The sequence below is a fragment of the Colobus angolensis genome, unplaced genomic scaffold (genome assembly GCF_000951035.1).
Source record: "Colobus angolensis palliatus isolate OR3802 unplaced genomic scaffold, Cang.pa_1.0 Scaffold5, whole genome shotgun sequence".
Classification (NCBI taxonomy): Eukaryota; Metazoa; Chordata; class Mammalia; order Primates; family Cercopithecidae; genus Colobus; species Colobus angolensis.
The window spans coordinates 12,891,758-12,908,057 of record NW_012118487.1 but is presented as its reverse complement, the minus strand read 5'-3'; the positions used below and the strand labels follow the sequence as shown (position 1 = coordinate 12,908,057).

The 16,300-nt window shown below is 35.8% G+C and overlaps 1 protein-coding gene across 2 annotated transcripts in view; it reads right to left on the bottom strand.

The window, feature by feature from the left end:
• GLRA3 (glycine receptor, alpha 3) overlaps window positions 1-16,021 on the bottom strand; it is a 171,280-nt gene extending 155,259 nt beyond the window's left edge. For both annotated transcript variants that reach the window (XM_011959590.1, XM_011959591.1), the window contains exon 1: window positions 15,598-16,021. In XM_011959590.1, coding sequence (XP_011814980.1) covers window positions 15,598-15,668 — 71 coding nt within the window. In that variant the 5' untranslated portion in view covers window positions 15,669-16,021. The remainder of the gene's footprint in view (window positions 1-15,597) is intronic.
• Between the last annotated feature and the right edge of the window lie 279 nt (window positions 16,022-16,300).

Below are 16,300 nucleotides of genomic sequence, written 5' to 3'. Positions count from 1 at the left end.
GAAGAATTTTTAAAAAGAGTCAAACGTCTGAATTTGTTTCAGTCTCATATTTTCCAGTGAAAAGATTAAAGATTGCTCTATAATTCTAATTAAATGAGTCATATTTTACCTTTTACAGAGTGACGAGATGATTACTTTTCTCTAGAAAAGTCTAATACAGTGCTCCTTTGGAAAAATAAACAGAGAATTTTAGTTAGGTGATGTGGGTCCTAGCTCTGACGTTGCCACCAAAATTAGTGGAGCCTTAATAAGTAAAGATCATTCCTTGGCTTCGTTCACTTCCTCTTCAGAGCAATAGAAATGTCTGCTGCAAAGAGGCTAGACTGAATCCTCTTTGAAAACTACAGTGTGGCCACACCACAGTACCAGAAATAACACAGACTTGGCTTTATTCTGTGTTGCCTCGTAACCAGTTGCATCAGCCTACACTGGTCTGTTTCATTGTTCATCTTTATCACACTTGAGATCTCCCACTTCAAAGATATAATTGAGCATTCAACTGATGAATTATGCTGAATTATGAAATTACAACCTCTAATTCTATAACCTAATATATTCTGCCTCTATTCTAACCTCCTTCTATTTAGTTCCAAAGACTTAGCCCTTTTAGATAGATAGATTTAAAAAATCTATCCTTCAACTATTGCTATTAAAACTCTTCTTTGTCATCTTAATTTAGGTACTTTGCTGTATCTCTTCTGTATCCTTCTTGTCTCTTTCTAAGTATTTCCAAATCCGTTGATGTCTTTTCTCTAGACTATAAACAAGCTCACATCTCCTTCTGAAACAGATCACTTGGCAGGACTCACAAAGGGGTTAGCTTGTCTACTCAGCCTGCAGCTCTTGAACCCTCACGGGAGGGTAAGCACACAAGTGAGAGGGTGCAGGGATCAGGACAAATGCTTCTGGGTGCTGGCAGGAGTAGAACTCTGTGTGGCCCTGTGGCAGCATCAAGGTGGAGGGGTATCCATGACCCTTGGAGCTCCAGAGAGCATGTATTACAGTGTTCTCTTTTAGCTTCACTGTCCATGGATGGCTTAAGTGTTTAAAAGCTCAGTGGAGGAGGTGGGGGAGTCAGGGTGACAGCTTTTTGCACTTGCCCTCTTAGTACCTGAGTTCTTGATGGCATCCAGGAAGAATAAGGTTGCATGAATGAATTGAAGGGTGGTGAATGTAGAGGGTTATATTGATTAGTGGCAGTGGCTCTCAGCAGGATAGGGAACTGGAAAGGGGATGAAGTGGGAACATAGTCTTCCCCTGGAGTTTGGCCATCCCTGACTGAAATTTTCTCCAAAGTTCTACTGTCCAAGCCGTCTCTCTGAAGGTAAGCTGCTTTTCTCTGATGTCCAGCTGCTTCTTCTCCTCTCTCCTTTTCTGCCTCTCTGCCACGCTGCCAGTGGAGCTTGGAAAGCTTGATGTGTTAGTCCATTTTCATGCTGATCATAAGGACATAACTGAGACTTGGCAATTTACAAAATAAAGAGTTTTAATAGACTTACAGTTGTATGTGACTGAGGAGGCCTCATAATCATGGCAAAGGAGCAAGTCATGTCTTACATAGATTGCAGCAGGCAAAGAAAGAGAGCTTGTGCAAGGAAATTCCCCTTTTAAAACCATCAGATCTCATGGGACTTATTCACTGTCACAAGAACAGCATGGGAAAGACCTGCTCCCATGATCTGATTACCTCCCACCAGGTCCCTCCCACAACATGTGGGAATTCAAGATGTGATTTGGGTGGGGACACAGACAAACCATATGATTCCATCCCCAACCTCACTCAAATCTCATGTCCTCAGATTTCAAAACCAATCATGTCTTCCCAAGAGTCCCCACAAAGTCTTAACTCACTTCAGCATTAACTCAAAAATCCACAGTCTAAAGTCTCATAAGAGACAAGGCATACCCCTTCTGTGCAGGAGCCTATAAAATCAAAAGCAAGTTAGTTACTTCCTAGATACAATGGGGTGTATAGGCATTGGGTAAATATAGCCTTTCCAAATGGATGAAATGAGACAAAACAAAAGGGCTAGAGGCTCCATACAAGTCCAAATGCAGTGGGGCAATCGAATCTTAAAGCTCCAAAATGATCTCCTTTGACTCCATGTCTCATATCCAGGTCATGCTGATGCAAGAGGTGGGCTCCCATGGCCTTGAGCAGTTCCACATTGTGGTTTTGTGGGTATAGCCCCACTCTGGGCTGCTTTCATGGGCTGGCATTCAGTGTCTGTGGCTTTTCCAGGTGCACAGTGCAAGCTGTCAGTGGATCTACTATTCTGAGGTCTGGAAGATGGTGGTCCTCTTCTCATAGCTCCACTAGGTGATGCCTCAGTAGGGACTCTGTGTTGGGGTTCCTACCTCATATTTCCCTTCTGCACTGCCCTAGTAGATGTTCTCCATGAGGGCCCCGCACCTGCAGCAAACTTCTGTCTCAGCATCCAGGCATTTCCATACATTCTCTGAAATCTGGGTGGAGGTTCCCAAACATCTATTATTGACTTGTGTGCACTCCCATGCTTAACACCACATGAAAGTTGCCAAGTCTTGTGGCTTCCACCCTCTGAAACAACAGCCCGAACTGTACCTTGACCCATTTTAGTAATGACTGGAGTGGCTGGGATGCAGGGCACCAAGGCCCTAGGCCACACACAGCGAAGGGATCCTGGGCGGGCCCACAAAACCATTTTTTCCTCTTAAACCTCCAGACCTGTAATGAGAGGGTCTGTCACAAAGGTCTCTGACTTGCCCTGGAGACATTTTCCCCATTATCTTGGTGATTAACATTTGACTTCCCACTACTTATGCAAATTTCTGCAGCCAGCTTGAATTTCTCCTCAGAAAATGGGAGTTTCTTTTCTATAGCATCATCAGGCTGCAAACTTTCTGAACTTTTATGCTGTCTCTGTCTTAAAACTGAATGCACATGGGAATTCAAGATGAGATTTGGGTGGGGACACATCCAAACCATATCACTTGATTAAAATGCACATTCTGAGTCAGTGAGTATGTGGTAGAAGACAGAGTTTGTAGTTCTAATAAGCTTCCAGGTTGATGATTTTCCTTCTGGTTAAAGGACCACACATTGAATAGTTAGGTCCATGATGGGGAAGGACTTCTCCTCATCTGCATGCCCCAGTTGGTTATAGGTTTGCTGTGTTTTCCATAGCTCAGTCTTTACGGTGTGAGCTGGGGCCTGGCACAGCTGGAGCCCATAGGCTAGAGATCTCTGTGAGTTACCAGGTTTACTTACCCCAACAGGATGAAACATCAAAGTGTGCTTCTCAACAATAAAAAATATTGGAAAGCCCTTCCCCAGAATTCTAGCCATTCAATCTCACCTATTTCCAGGTCTTATGCTCCCACCTGCATATTCATTAAATGGATATCTCATAGGCATCATGTTCACTATATATATCGAGAACTTACCTCACGATATTTGTCTACAGGACTGTTCCTTTTCTTGTGTATACTAAAGGAATAAATATGATTATCTTACACTACTCTCCCTTTTTCTCACATCCAATCAATTGGACAAGTTTTGTTTTTTTTTTTTGTCATTTCTCATTGCGTTTCCTTCTCTCTATTTTTGAAATCTGCTGTAGCATTGATCATGTACTATGCTCTCTGAAACCAGTTTTGCCCCTCCCCAACAATCAACACATTTTCTTCACAGTTATCTATATTATTTCTCTTTTTTTCATTTGTGTTATCAAATTCTTGGCATGCTTTTTTAAAACATTTTTAATTTTAATCTTGTGGATACCTAGCAGGTGTCTATATTTATGGTGTACATGAGATCTTTTGATATAGGCATGTGATGTGTAATAATCACATCATGTATAATGGGGTATCCACCCCTCAACTATTTCCATATTACTTCTTTAGCGGTATTTCTGAGCTGATCTGACCATGCTCCTTTCCTACCTGTCACAGTCCTTTTTGCTTCAGTGAAGGTCTGAGTTCCACAAGGCAGAATGCATCTGGAGCCTCTGGACATCCTTTAGAGATGCTTCCAAAAAGTTCAGCATGCCACTTCTATTTACAATTTCTTGGCCAAATCTTGGCCACAGCCTGCCAGGAAAACTGCAAAATCTTTAACATCTTGGAAGTGCCTTTAAAGAGAAGGCTTTTCTTTCTAATGGCTAAAAAGAAGCCAGAATGAATGAAAGCAGAGCATCTATCTTCTATCTCAAAGAAGCAATCCCACATTAAGGATGGCAAAACAGCAAGAGAGAAGGACTGGCAACCCTCTATTCCAGCCTTGAGATGTTCAATTGCTTTTCTTGTCTTTTCTTTTCTTTCTTTTACTCTTAAGAAGATGAAAAATCTTTCTTAAACCAATGTTACTGCGCATTTTCTGTCACTCACAAATGAACCTAATCTCTACTAAAACAACAATAAGAGGCTGGTCTGCTCATCCCTTATTTACTTTCTTGCCATTCAAAAGCCCTCTCTTCTACTATACAATGAATTTTAGAAACAAAGATACATATCTGACATTAAGGTTACTAATATACACACTTTTTTGAGATGGAGTCTTGGTCTGTTACCCACGCTGGAGTGCAGTGGCATGATCTCGGCTCACCGCAACGTCCACCTCCCAGTCCAAGCAATTCTTCTGCCTCAGCCTCCCTAGTAGCTGGAATTACAGGTGTGCACCACAAAACCTGGCTAATTTTTGTATTTTTAGTAGAGATGGGGTTTTGTCATGTTGATCAGGTTGGCTGGTCTTGAAGCCCTGACCTCTAATGATCCACCCACCTCAGCCTCCCAAAGTGCTGAGATTACAGGAGTGAGCCAGTGAACCCGACCAAGGTTACTAATATTTAATTAAATAAGAAAGTATATATTTTCTGCTAAAGAGAGATCACCAGATTTTGACCATGTTAGTTTTAAAAAATTCTAGTTGGATAGAACAGATCTACACTTTACATTTTAAAAGTAGCATATTAAATATAATCACTCAGTCTATAGAAAGATCACTCAGTTCTTCAAAGAGAGAACCAAGATCTAATCCTGAGTCTTATTTCTCCAAATTTCTTCTTATCTTCACATGGCGCACAAGTGAATGAGGAGAGGCAATAGAATTCAAGGACACTTAATTTAGAAAACATGTGAAATAACTGAGATATTTCTTATAAAGGCATATATCTCATCCTTTTACTTCTATATTTTTAAATTTAATTCTGATTTTTCTCTAGGAATTTGAATTTTTTCGTATCAATTAAGCGTAATCTTTGATGTGAGATTGTATTTATGATAAAAATAAATATACCCACAGGGAATGATATGCATTCACCCTTTTGAAATAGAGCAAAATTTTATGTTCACAGTTATCACTTAGGGGGAAATATTTAGACTACACATAAAACCTAATTCTCCAGTATAGTCTCAGGAGGCACCAGCAAAGGTCTGCAGCAGAGTCAATGACTTTGATGATTCTCACCCTATTTAAGATTTGCAGCAAGAGATATCCTAAATTTCAGAGATTTAAGGGGAAAAATATTTTAGAATCTTTTCAAGTGTTTTAAGGTCTTTGCAAAGAAACAACATAAAGCAGAAGGAAGATTTATAATAGTTCTATCTTTATAATCCTCTGCTACTCCTATTCTTACCAATAAATAAAACAGGAGGCAAGTTAAGGACACAGAGGTCCATTTATTTGTGCTAGACAGTAGGATACACACAAAAAAGAAAGGTCTCTTGGTACTTTAATAGACTAAATGTAAGTCACTTCTTATAAAGGAATGATTTAATAACTGGTGGAAAATATTTAGTACATATTAGATTGTTTTGTTATTAATAAGAAAGTAATTTATAAAGACAGATTTTCTCTAAGTTCTTGGGGTTAGGATTTCATTATACACTTCCATCTTTATCATTTAACAGAAATGTAATCACTTGTTTATAAAATCAAGAAAACTTATATCTCTCTTTTTTATTGGATGCTTGTCTCATTTAACCTACTAATAATTTAGTTTCTGTCTTTAAACTTCTGATAAGTAGAACAAACTGATTTTAAATGATGGAAATTAACAAAAATGTGTATGTTGACATCAATTGGATAAGTGAATACAGAATAGCTTATTAAAATATAGTCTTCCCTTACAATCAAGTGTGGACAATGAAAAATTTTGTGACAGAAAAATTATTATTTGAATAAACATTTGCCGATATTTTATAATTCCCTTGAAGAGTCATACAGATTTTCCTCAGCAGCTAGTCCTAACACAACAATACAGCATGGATTTATTTTGAAAGAAAACCTGAGGGCCCATGTGGAGATATCTCCATGAAGTTCACCATATTCTCCATTCCACATGGAAACTGTGGCCTGTGCCAACAATGCTTTTCCTGCCCATTCTAATTCCATCCTCTTTTCTGCCCATTCAAATTCCATCACCTGCTTAAGATTCATTTAATATTTTCTCCTTCTTTTTAAAGAATTTATACTCCTTTCCATTCCAGAAAAAAAGTTTTTTTCTCAATATTTATTATTATTACTATTTTAGGTAGTTATCCATAATTATATTTTCAGTTATTATCAGCAAAGAATCATCATTCAACTACCTTTTATAGAGACTCATAGGATTAACACATAAATGTATGTAAACAAAGACATTAAAAGACAAATACAAATGTTCTGTGACACCAATGGTTCTCCATCTATCTAGAGAATTAGAAACTTATTAGAGATTTTGATCCCAGAACTCTGATAGGTGTAAAACTAGAAATTCAAATATGATACCTTGAGAACATGCGTCATTTATTTGATTAATATTTAGTGTTGTCATTTAGTTATGCTTTCTCTTTTCAGTGCAAATATCTTTTCTAAACTAGATGATTACATCATACACTGATTTAAAGATATGTCTTCTATATGAAATAGCAATTTTCTATAACTATTATGGTAGGAAGCATTATTTTAGTTGAAAATATTTAAGAAAAACCATCACACATGAAAGCTGACTACTGATGAAATAGTAGAGTTGGGAATTGTTTCCAAATAAGAACAAGTAAGGCATAGGTGAGTAAGAAAACGAAAATTTTTAGGATTTTTTTTCTAGACATTTTTCTGTAAAAAGGAGAGATAAGATGCAAATGGGGATATATATTACCACACACACATAAAATTAGGAATAAAGAAAAATAAGCTACACCAAATTCCTCATCGAATGTTCCCCTGAATGTTAGAAGCACAGAATGACAGCATAGTAATTTTGGCTATGCCTGGAGTTATTTTTCTGAAATTGTTAATTTGCTTTTGAAAAGAAGAAATAGTGCTTCATACCAGAAATTTGTAAGCCTTTGCAGAATGCTAGACACTCTTTCAAGCCCTGCAGATAGAACTGGGAATGTGTTTTGGTCCCTGCCCTCAGAAACTTCACAGTTTGAGCTAGACGGAGAACTCAGACAGTGGCAACAGTCCTGGGAAATGTGGCACTGGCACACAGACGAAGCATCCTCATCTAGACTTCAGGGAGACCAGAGGCTTCTTAGAGAATATGAAATGAGTTCAACAGGAATTAGCCAGGCAACGAGATGGGATTCACATTTTTCTCCCAGTCATTCAATGGAGGACATTTGGGTAGTCATTTCATTGAGACTCAAATCACTTAACTTCTTGCAGACTTCCACCTAAAGTATTAGATGACCAATCTGACACACTCCCTCCACCACCCACAGAGAAGGCAAGCATTATTTGCTGGGGATTTCCTCACACCCTACTGCTCTAGTAATTACATCTATTTTCTTTTCATTAGTAGTATTTTACTCATTGCCACAATTAGCTGCCAATTATATTTTTTTAATTTTTTAGTAACATTACTGTGAGATTGTTGTACATATTTCCTAACTCCTGAACTGGAGAACATCCAGAGTTAATATCAAGACCAACTGTTGAAATCTTGCTTTATAACTAAAGGTTAACTTTAAGAAGTAATGTAAACTTTTTACATGTATTTGACATCAAAAACAAAGTCAGCAGAGTCTAAACCTAGTCAACAGTGTATAGAAAAACAAATGACATAGAAATGAAAATATATCCAAGATTATTTTTAAAGGTATTTGAATAAAATTATGATACGACATTAGTAAGAGCAGCAGTGTCTACAGAGAAAGTCCAGTGGCTTCTTGAAACCATATGCATTTATGGAAAAATATACTGCTAAAGTTCTCTAATGCTTTTAAGACTAACTTATTTTACAGACTGTTTTACTTGTTTATTATAGAAAGCTGTAAAGTCCCAGTAAAATTCAAAATAAATGAATACTTTTTTATGTATTTCTATGTCATGACCCAAAATTATAAGTTATATGGCCCTAGTCAAAGAAGCATCATAAAAGCATAGCAACCATTATAACAAGGGGTGGTATCATGCCAACGTGGGTGGGCAGAGGATTTTTTCTTGGGGGGATAAAAAGTCTTACTATTTTTATTTTTAAAATAAATATGTAGAGAGAGTACATAAGAAAATACATGATATATCTATGGTATTACAATTTCGTGGAAGTCAGTTACAAAAAATGTCTATGAAAGGTGCCTTAAGAGGCAATAATGAAAACAGTTGAGAAGTATACATTACATGACACAATACAAATGCTTTACACAATACAAATTCAGTTTTTCATGGGTCAAAGAATCAAACCTTTCTCTTTTCCACTAGATGCTGCCAATTGTATCTGTTTTACAACCTCTTCTTGAAGTAGATAATATTTTCTAAGAAGACTGTTTGATCCTATAAACTTTATGAGATCTTAAACATAATACTTCCTTTTTACTCCACATGATAACATAGACAATGAAATAGAATTCAAATCTAAAATCCTAGAAAGATGTGACAGACAGGAGATGTTATCTCAGTGCTTATGTATTATTTGTTGAGCATGCATGGCATTGAAATAAACATTATGGAGGTAAAACAAAGGCCAGAAATGATTCTATCCCCATGGGAGTTAAAATTTAGATACACAGAGAAAACTTGCATGAAAATCTAAAACACAAATTGGAAACGGATATCACAGGTTCTCCTCTCCACAGTGATATAGTGTTAAAAGTTGGGGTTTTGTTTCCCCAGTACTTGACACACTGCTTTGCATGTAGCCATTGCTCCCTACATTATTATAGAAGTTATAGAGATATTCAGGTAGAATGCCATGGGCTCTCTGAAACTAGAGAATCCAAACTTCATGCATGGAGTGCCTGCATGGAAAACATTATCATTTAAAACTATGGCTCAAATACAGACACAATTTTTATGAACAAGAAGGTCATCATACATGGAGAAAAACCCCCAAAGAACACAGAAACAAATATTTGTGGAGGTACATATAGGAAAAAGTAGTTGACTTTGTCTAGGAGAAAACAGAAGACATTTTAGTTTTTGCTAATTAAAAACAATAAATATTTTCCTTCTGAGTAAACAAGTCCTTATCACAGGGAATTTTAAAGTTTAAGGGATGACCATCTGTTGAATGTGTTTAGAGATTCTAAAGTTGAGTTAAGAATATTGGATGGACCAGTTACCTCCATTGTAAGCCCAATCATTCTGTGTTGGCAATGGTTGTATAATATTATCAGAAATATATCAGGGTTTGTCCATAATTCCTAATTGGTTATGGCAAATGTTTGTATGCACTCATGGAGAATTATTCATTGCTTACATCGGAAATCCTTCCAATCAGTAAGCTTTTTCCAGAGACCTTTAAATTTTATGCTATTCCTAATTGTACCACTGAGGTGATTGCTTGTGTGCATCGTGTTGCCTACAAGGTACTCGTAATACTTCCTCCTAAAAGCCTCTCTAGTAAGGAAAACATTTCAGAAATACACTATGATGGAGCTGTATTGTTTTACCACTGTTTTCCCTTCTGATAACATCTCAGGATTTAAAACTCCATTTATTGAAAAAGTGTGTTCCTGCCATGCAGTTGTTAGAATAGCTTCATTGACTGTCACTGAACAGCTCATTCCATTTATACACTGTGTCTGTTGCTAAACAGTTAGTTCTATCTTGGAATTTCTGCCTTCACTCCAGAACCAGTTCTCTGGAGGAGTCAATCGTCTCTCTTGACCATTTCCCCAAGCAAAATAAAGCCACAGGATATACCATCCACCTAATAAAAAAAACAAAAAACTAAAACTCAAAAAATAAAAACATTGTATTTCCACATATACATGTGCATACATATGAATTTGAGGTGGGTGGATCACGAGGTCAGGAGATAGAGACCATCCTGGCTAACATAGTGAAATCCTGTCGCTACCAGTGATACAAAAACTTTAGCTGGACATGGTGGTACGTTCCTGTAGTCCCAGTTACTCAGGAGACTGAGGCAGGAGAATCGCTTGAACTTGGGACACAGAAGTTGCAGTGAGCCGAGACTGCACCACTGCACTCCAGCCTGGGCAACAGAGCGAGACTCTGTCTCAAACAACAACAACAAAAACCCTGTAAGTACTGTTAATGCAAGTATATAAATAATCATATAGAAAAGGGTAGGAGACAAGTTTGGTGGGAAAATTAAGGAGGCTTTACTAGATATGTTTCAGGATATAAGGAAAAGTAGATGATGTACCTTTTCCAAAATAATTCCCTGAAAATGTCCTGAGAAAACTTGGTAAAGTGTGTTATCTGTAAATATGGACTAGTTTATTAGATTAGCTAAAATTAGAGAAATGCTAATATTAAGGTTCTCTTGATAAGTGACAGAAAGATATTAATATGTGCCATTAATAAGAACTGGCCCTTGAGATAAATAGCATAAAACTATGATCAATCTGTAACATCATCATTTGGTTCTGACAAGTCTCATCAATACAGCTGAGCTCAGGGATCTTTGAGTACTTCTCCTTGTCCTACTCCAAGTGTTCTATCCTCATCATTGACAAATGTATTTTCCATTCTTTCTTTTCACCACAGTATGCTCACCTTTATAACCTTTTGTAAATTCATGCTCTGGCAATTAAATCTATGCAAATATCTGAATTCCCAGCTGATGGCAAGAAACCTAGCTTTTCTGCAAGCATCTTAACCTCAAAATACCCCAAACCAAATTCAATGTCTTCTTTTCTTCCAACTATGCAAATCCTCTACTATATTTCACTATTTCTTTTAAGAAACTACATTTTGAAGAAATATTCTCACAGTTTCCAATTCTAAAACAACCAGAATAAACTTTTATTCTCGTAGTTGTGTCATTGTTTCTTTACGTAGCTCTTACATAGTCACTATCACCAATGCTATGACTAATTGTAATTTTGAGGTAAACATTACCTCTTAAGGAAAAGAACTGATAGGGATATTTTGAGTCAAGGTATAAAGCTATTCCTGTAATGATGACTTCTCAGTTACAATTAAATTACTTGCTTCTAAATTTTAGCCATATTTCATTGTGAAGCAATGCTGTGACTCCTCCATATTTTTGTAGTTTTATTCATGTAGCTAGCTCAATAGTTGTTGCTAGCAGAATACAGTTTTGAATCATTCACTGTAATTTCAACTGATTTTGACAGCCACCATTTCCCAATCACATACTATGTATCTGTATCATTCCTTTTGCACAGAACATTCCCTTTATATATCATTTTGCCCCTTGAACAAATATCTTACAAGGCCCACCACAAATACCAGGGCTTCTTGATAGTTTCGCTTCCTTATATTCCCTAAAATATTGCTATCTGTAATGGTTTCTTTTGTTGTTTGACCCTTTTCAGTTTATTCTAGACTCTAAGTTGCTAAATGGAAAAGGTAATATTTGTTCAACCATCCATAGCTAAATTGTGCTTAGCACAAAAATTTGTGCACAGAATTTCTTGAATAAATCTTGTTGAATTGCTTAATCTAATACAGTAAACACATAATTGCTGATTGGCTTGCCTCAGCATACAGTTGTGTGTTTAAGGGAAGAAAAACCATATAGAAGAGGAAATATTTTTCAGGATGTTCTTTCAATTGGCAGCGCAAATAGCTTGAGGCATGGACTGGACTATGATTCTTCCATACTTGTGACAATTTATTGTTATTTTCAGAGAAAAAGGGAAGAATCACATTATATATATCAAAGATATTTTAAAAACTATATAGAATCTTGCTACACCTGCATGCAGTAAATCATAACAATAGTAAAAGTTTATTCCTAGAAATACAGCTTTCTTCAATATCTTACATAGAAAAATAGAGACATTAAATATTATTCCTCTCATCCTCCAAAAACATACCAACAGCAAAACCAGTAAGTTCCATGCTAAAACATTTTACTAAGGCTTGAAGTAAACCAAGAAAATATTGCATTTTTTATTGTTATAATATCTGAAATTCACACATTCAGGTTTTGACACAATGTGCCCTAATTTATTCAAGTAGCAATCCTGTGTGGATATCAACATGTAAAGATGAAAATTTAAATGATATGGCAAAAAAGTAATTAACTTAAATGAAATATTTTTGGCTGTTTCCCTGCTTTTGGAAGTTGTTCTGTGAGCCCTTCATAATGATCACTTATCTGCATTTCAAAGAAAGCTGAACACTGATGTTTTGTTCTTTATTTTATTAATATGGTAACTAAAATCCAAAAGTCATAGAAGAATTATTTCATAAAATAGCAATATCCAAACCAAGTATGAAAGATTTAAAAACTTTTTTGTAAATATTTTGTAAATATTTTTCTGCTGCTTTTGCCTTAATAATGCTTATTTACTAAAGTATGGATGATACTTTAGTGCTTTTAAAAACATAAAAGCACTAAAGTATCATCTGTTGGTTTATAAAAATATGCTAGAAATACTAAAAATTTGTATATTATGATAACATTGCACTGATCAAATTGTGTACTAGTAGGCAATAGAAACTCTCATACATTACTGATGTAAGTGTAAAAACAAACACAACTACTTTGGAATACTGGCAGTATCTACTAAAGTTAAACACAGCCATGCCTATGTTATGCTTAGCAATTCCCCTTCTAGAGAAAGTCTTGGACCTTAACTTCATGATCCCAAAATGCATACATTTATTCACACAAAAGATGTTCAAAGATATTCACAGCAGTAGTAACAAACCCTAAGAAATACCCAAATAGTCATTAACAGGAAAATAGGAAAGTTAATTATGATGTATTCATATAATGGTTGCTACCTGCAACAATATGGATAAATCACATAAACATAAGTCTTATAAAAATAAAGCAGACTCAGAGTAATTATATAAAATTCTAAAATGGAAAAAAAAACACATTTATTATATGAGTGAGGAGAGTGATTACCTTTGACCAAGGTAGTGCCTTGGAAAGGATTATGGTGGAGGAAGAGGGTGGGGTGGGTGCTTCTGTGACAGTCACACTTCTACTTGTTGAACTGTAGTCTCTACACTTAGGTGTGTTCCCTTTGTAAAACTTTATCTAGAGGAAAATGTGTTATTCGTGCACTTTTCTCTGTGTATATTGTATCTCAAAAATATGTTTTTAAAAAATCTTCAAAGCCTATGAAATAAAAAGTCTGTACCAGTAAATTATCTACTTATAAATATCTGTGGTTTCTGGTTGTTGTTGCCTCCAAATTGCTCTGGTAAGCTGTTTTCAAATTTAAAAATATGTTAGGAATTAATGCCATTACTTTCTTTTGTCCTTATCTTTTTTCTTGTTTCCTCTGTGCTCAACACATCAGGGTTAGATTTAGAGAATCAAGAATCATTTCCATGAAGACATTTATTTTACAAAATATTTCCAGTAGAGGGAGCTTCCTTTTTTTCCACAGGAAATTCTGTTTTGGGTGTCATCACTAAAAGTGAAAATGCTTAATTTTTTACATATAATTAAAGTTCTTCATAGAGTGATAACCTACTCTCATCTAAGAGTAGTCATGGATAGATAAAAATTTATTTGATTTATGAAAGGAGAAAGAAAAACTTGATGAAGAATATAAATTAAGAAGTAAACTTTTGTATGTTATATGTCTTTTCAAAGAATTACATTTTCGCGCTACTCATAAAATTTATTTCTAACTACAATTATTTAAGATTAATGAAGATAAATTCCTATAATTACAGTCATCCATTTGAAATACTTTTCATAGCTTTTAACACAATTGGACAAAAATCAGAGAATCTAGTGATGAAAATTATTTATCTCAGAACATGTTTTAACAAATATCATAGTGAATTGCCATTATACAAATTTAACCTCATTGACCAAAACATTTTGGTTTCTGACTTTAGCTTCCTAAATCTAAGTATCTATCAACTAAGCTAATCTGATTTCTTTGAAAAAATGCATTTTACCATCTAAGTCATGAAGAAATATATCAATTTATATTTTAACATGAAGTTTGTACTCCTGAACATAAAAATTTCATAAATATAAAAGCTCCATATACTTTCCTTTAATTATTACAAATAAAATTTCTGACAATAATAAAGTTACAAAAATTTACTAGATCATATGAAAATGGTTTTCATTGAAAATATTTTGGTTAAAAATAGTTGAATTTCTTATTTTGGGAAAAAATAAATAATTTCAGAAATAATAACCATCACAATCAGTTTCTATTCTATATAAGCAAATCAAAGAAAATTTAAGTTTCTATAAGGTAGTTTGAGATACACTACTGGTTTTTTTAAGGTAGCCCAAAGATGAAAAATTGACATAACCATAAAGAATATTTACATACTCCTAATAGAAATCAGTATACATATAACTTGGTTACTCTAGTTATTTGACTTCAATCCTCCTGTGAAAGCCTTGTAAGCCATAAAAATGGAAATCCTATGGTAATTAATTGTAATAGTAAAATAAAATTTATATTGGTGGGTTAAAATTCTATGTGAGCAGTACCTTATCTTTACACATTCATTAAGAACAGGGTAAAATTATCTGATCCTTTGCCTAGTTCTCTTACACTCTTTAAATTATTTTTTAAGCCTGCCAAATATGACAGGATTATGATAAGAAAATGACATGTTATAGAACAATTTCATAGTTTAATGGCTTTGTTATAATATTACTTTCATCAAGAAGATTGTTCCTGACATAGAACATATCTAATAATCTATTTATGATTTTGCCTTCATGTATTACCTGAACTAGGTCATTAGAAAATAGTACTTTCAAGGCCCTTATTTTGATTCATTTAACTTAACCTTTGAATATACCAACAATGTTTGGAGTTTCTCTCATCAGTAAATGACTGTCTTCTTCATTTCTGCATTTAAAAAAGTAATGTCTCATTTCTAAATAGTAAATGTTTGGTAACTTTCAAAAAGAAAGTAACACCCAAATTATATAATTCACTTAGAAAAGGGGAACTTTAAAAGCAATTTGAGAAGGAAAACGTAGGCTTTTGAAATAATTTGTATTTCTTTTCTCAGCTGCAAATAGCTCAAGATGCCAGTTGCTAAAATGCACTAATTAATGAAAAAGCAAATGAGTAGGTCTCAGAAGATAGACAGCTAGATAATTTAGATAGACAGCAATACTATTAAATTGATTGTTTCAACAAGTCAATATAGAATTGCAAATTTCCCGGTTTCGTCAATAACAAGTGGTTGTAACGTAATACACAGGCTTAATAAGTTCTCCAACTGTTAAATCCAAGCCGACTCACCTGAGTAACAGTGCTGCTTCCCAGAAGTAAAATCCCGAAACTAATGTCCGAAAGTGTCTCACGTGGGCCATGATACGGAGAGATATTCACGATCCTGAAAATAGTCTTTTCCAAGGCATGGGGAACCAGAAAGACAGAATGAAAATGTGCAATCTAACCCCGCATGGTGTTGGGTGTAGACTGATGCTTGGAAAGCTTCAGCACCTTAGACAGCTCCCTGCAGTATGCGGACCCCTTCTCAGCATTGAGCAGAAGGGGAGAGTCACAGGGTTATAAATGTGCAGGTGATTTTTAGAGTGAAATTACAAAAATGAGTGAGATGAAATGTCTGAAGTGCCTAGGTGCTGGGCAACAATTCTGTAAAGCTCCAGCAGCAAAGGAAGAATGTTCGTCCTTCCCTGACTGAGACCCAGGATTGGAGGAAGAAGAGCAGCAACAGCCGGAAAGAGGATGCCTCTCCACCTGCTCCAAGCGCCGCCCGCCGGAATCCCGCTCTCCACCTTGGGCTAAAACCCGAGACCTGGAGCGCGGCAAAGGGAAGGGGGGGTGGGGCCGGACGACCCGTCCTGCTGGCCAATCACGACCGCACAGCGGGACGGAGTGACAGGCCACTTACGGCGGTAGGCGGGGCTTAGCATTTCACCCTTTAACAAAACCCAAACAAACCAAAAGGCGACTGGAGCGAGGTGGGCGGAAAAAGCCA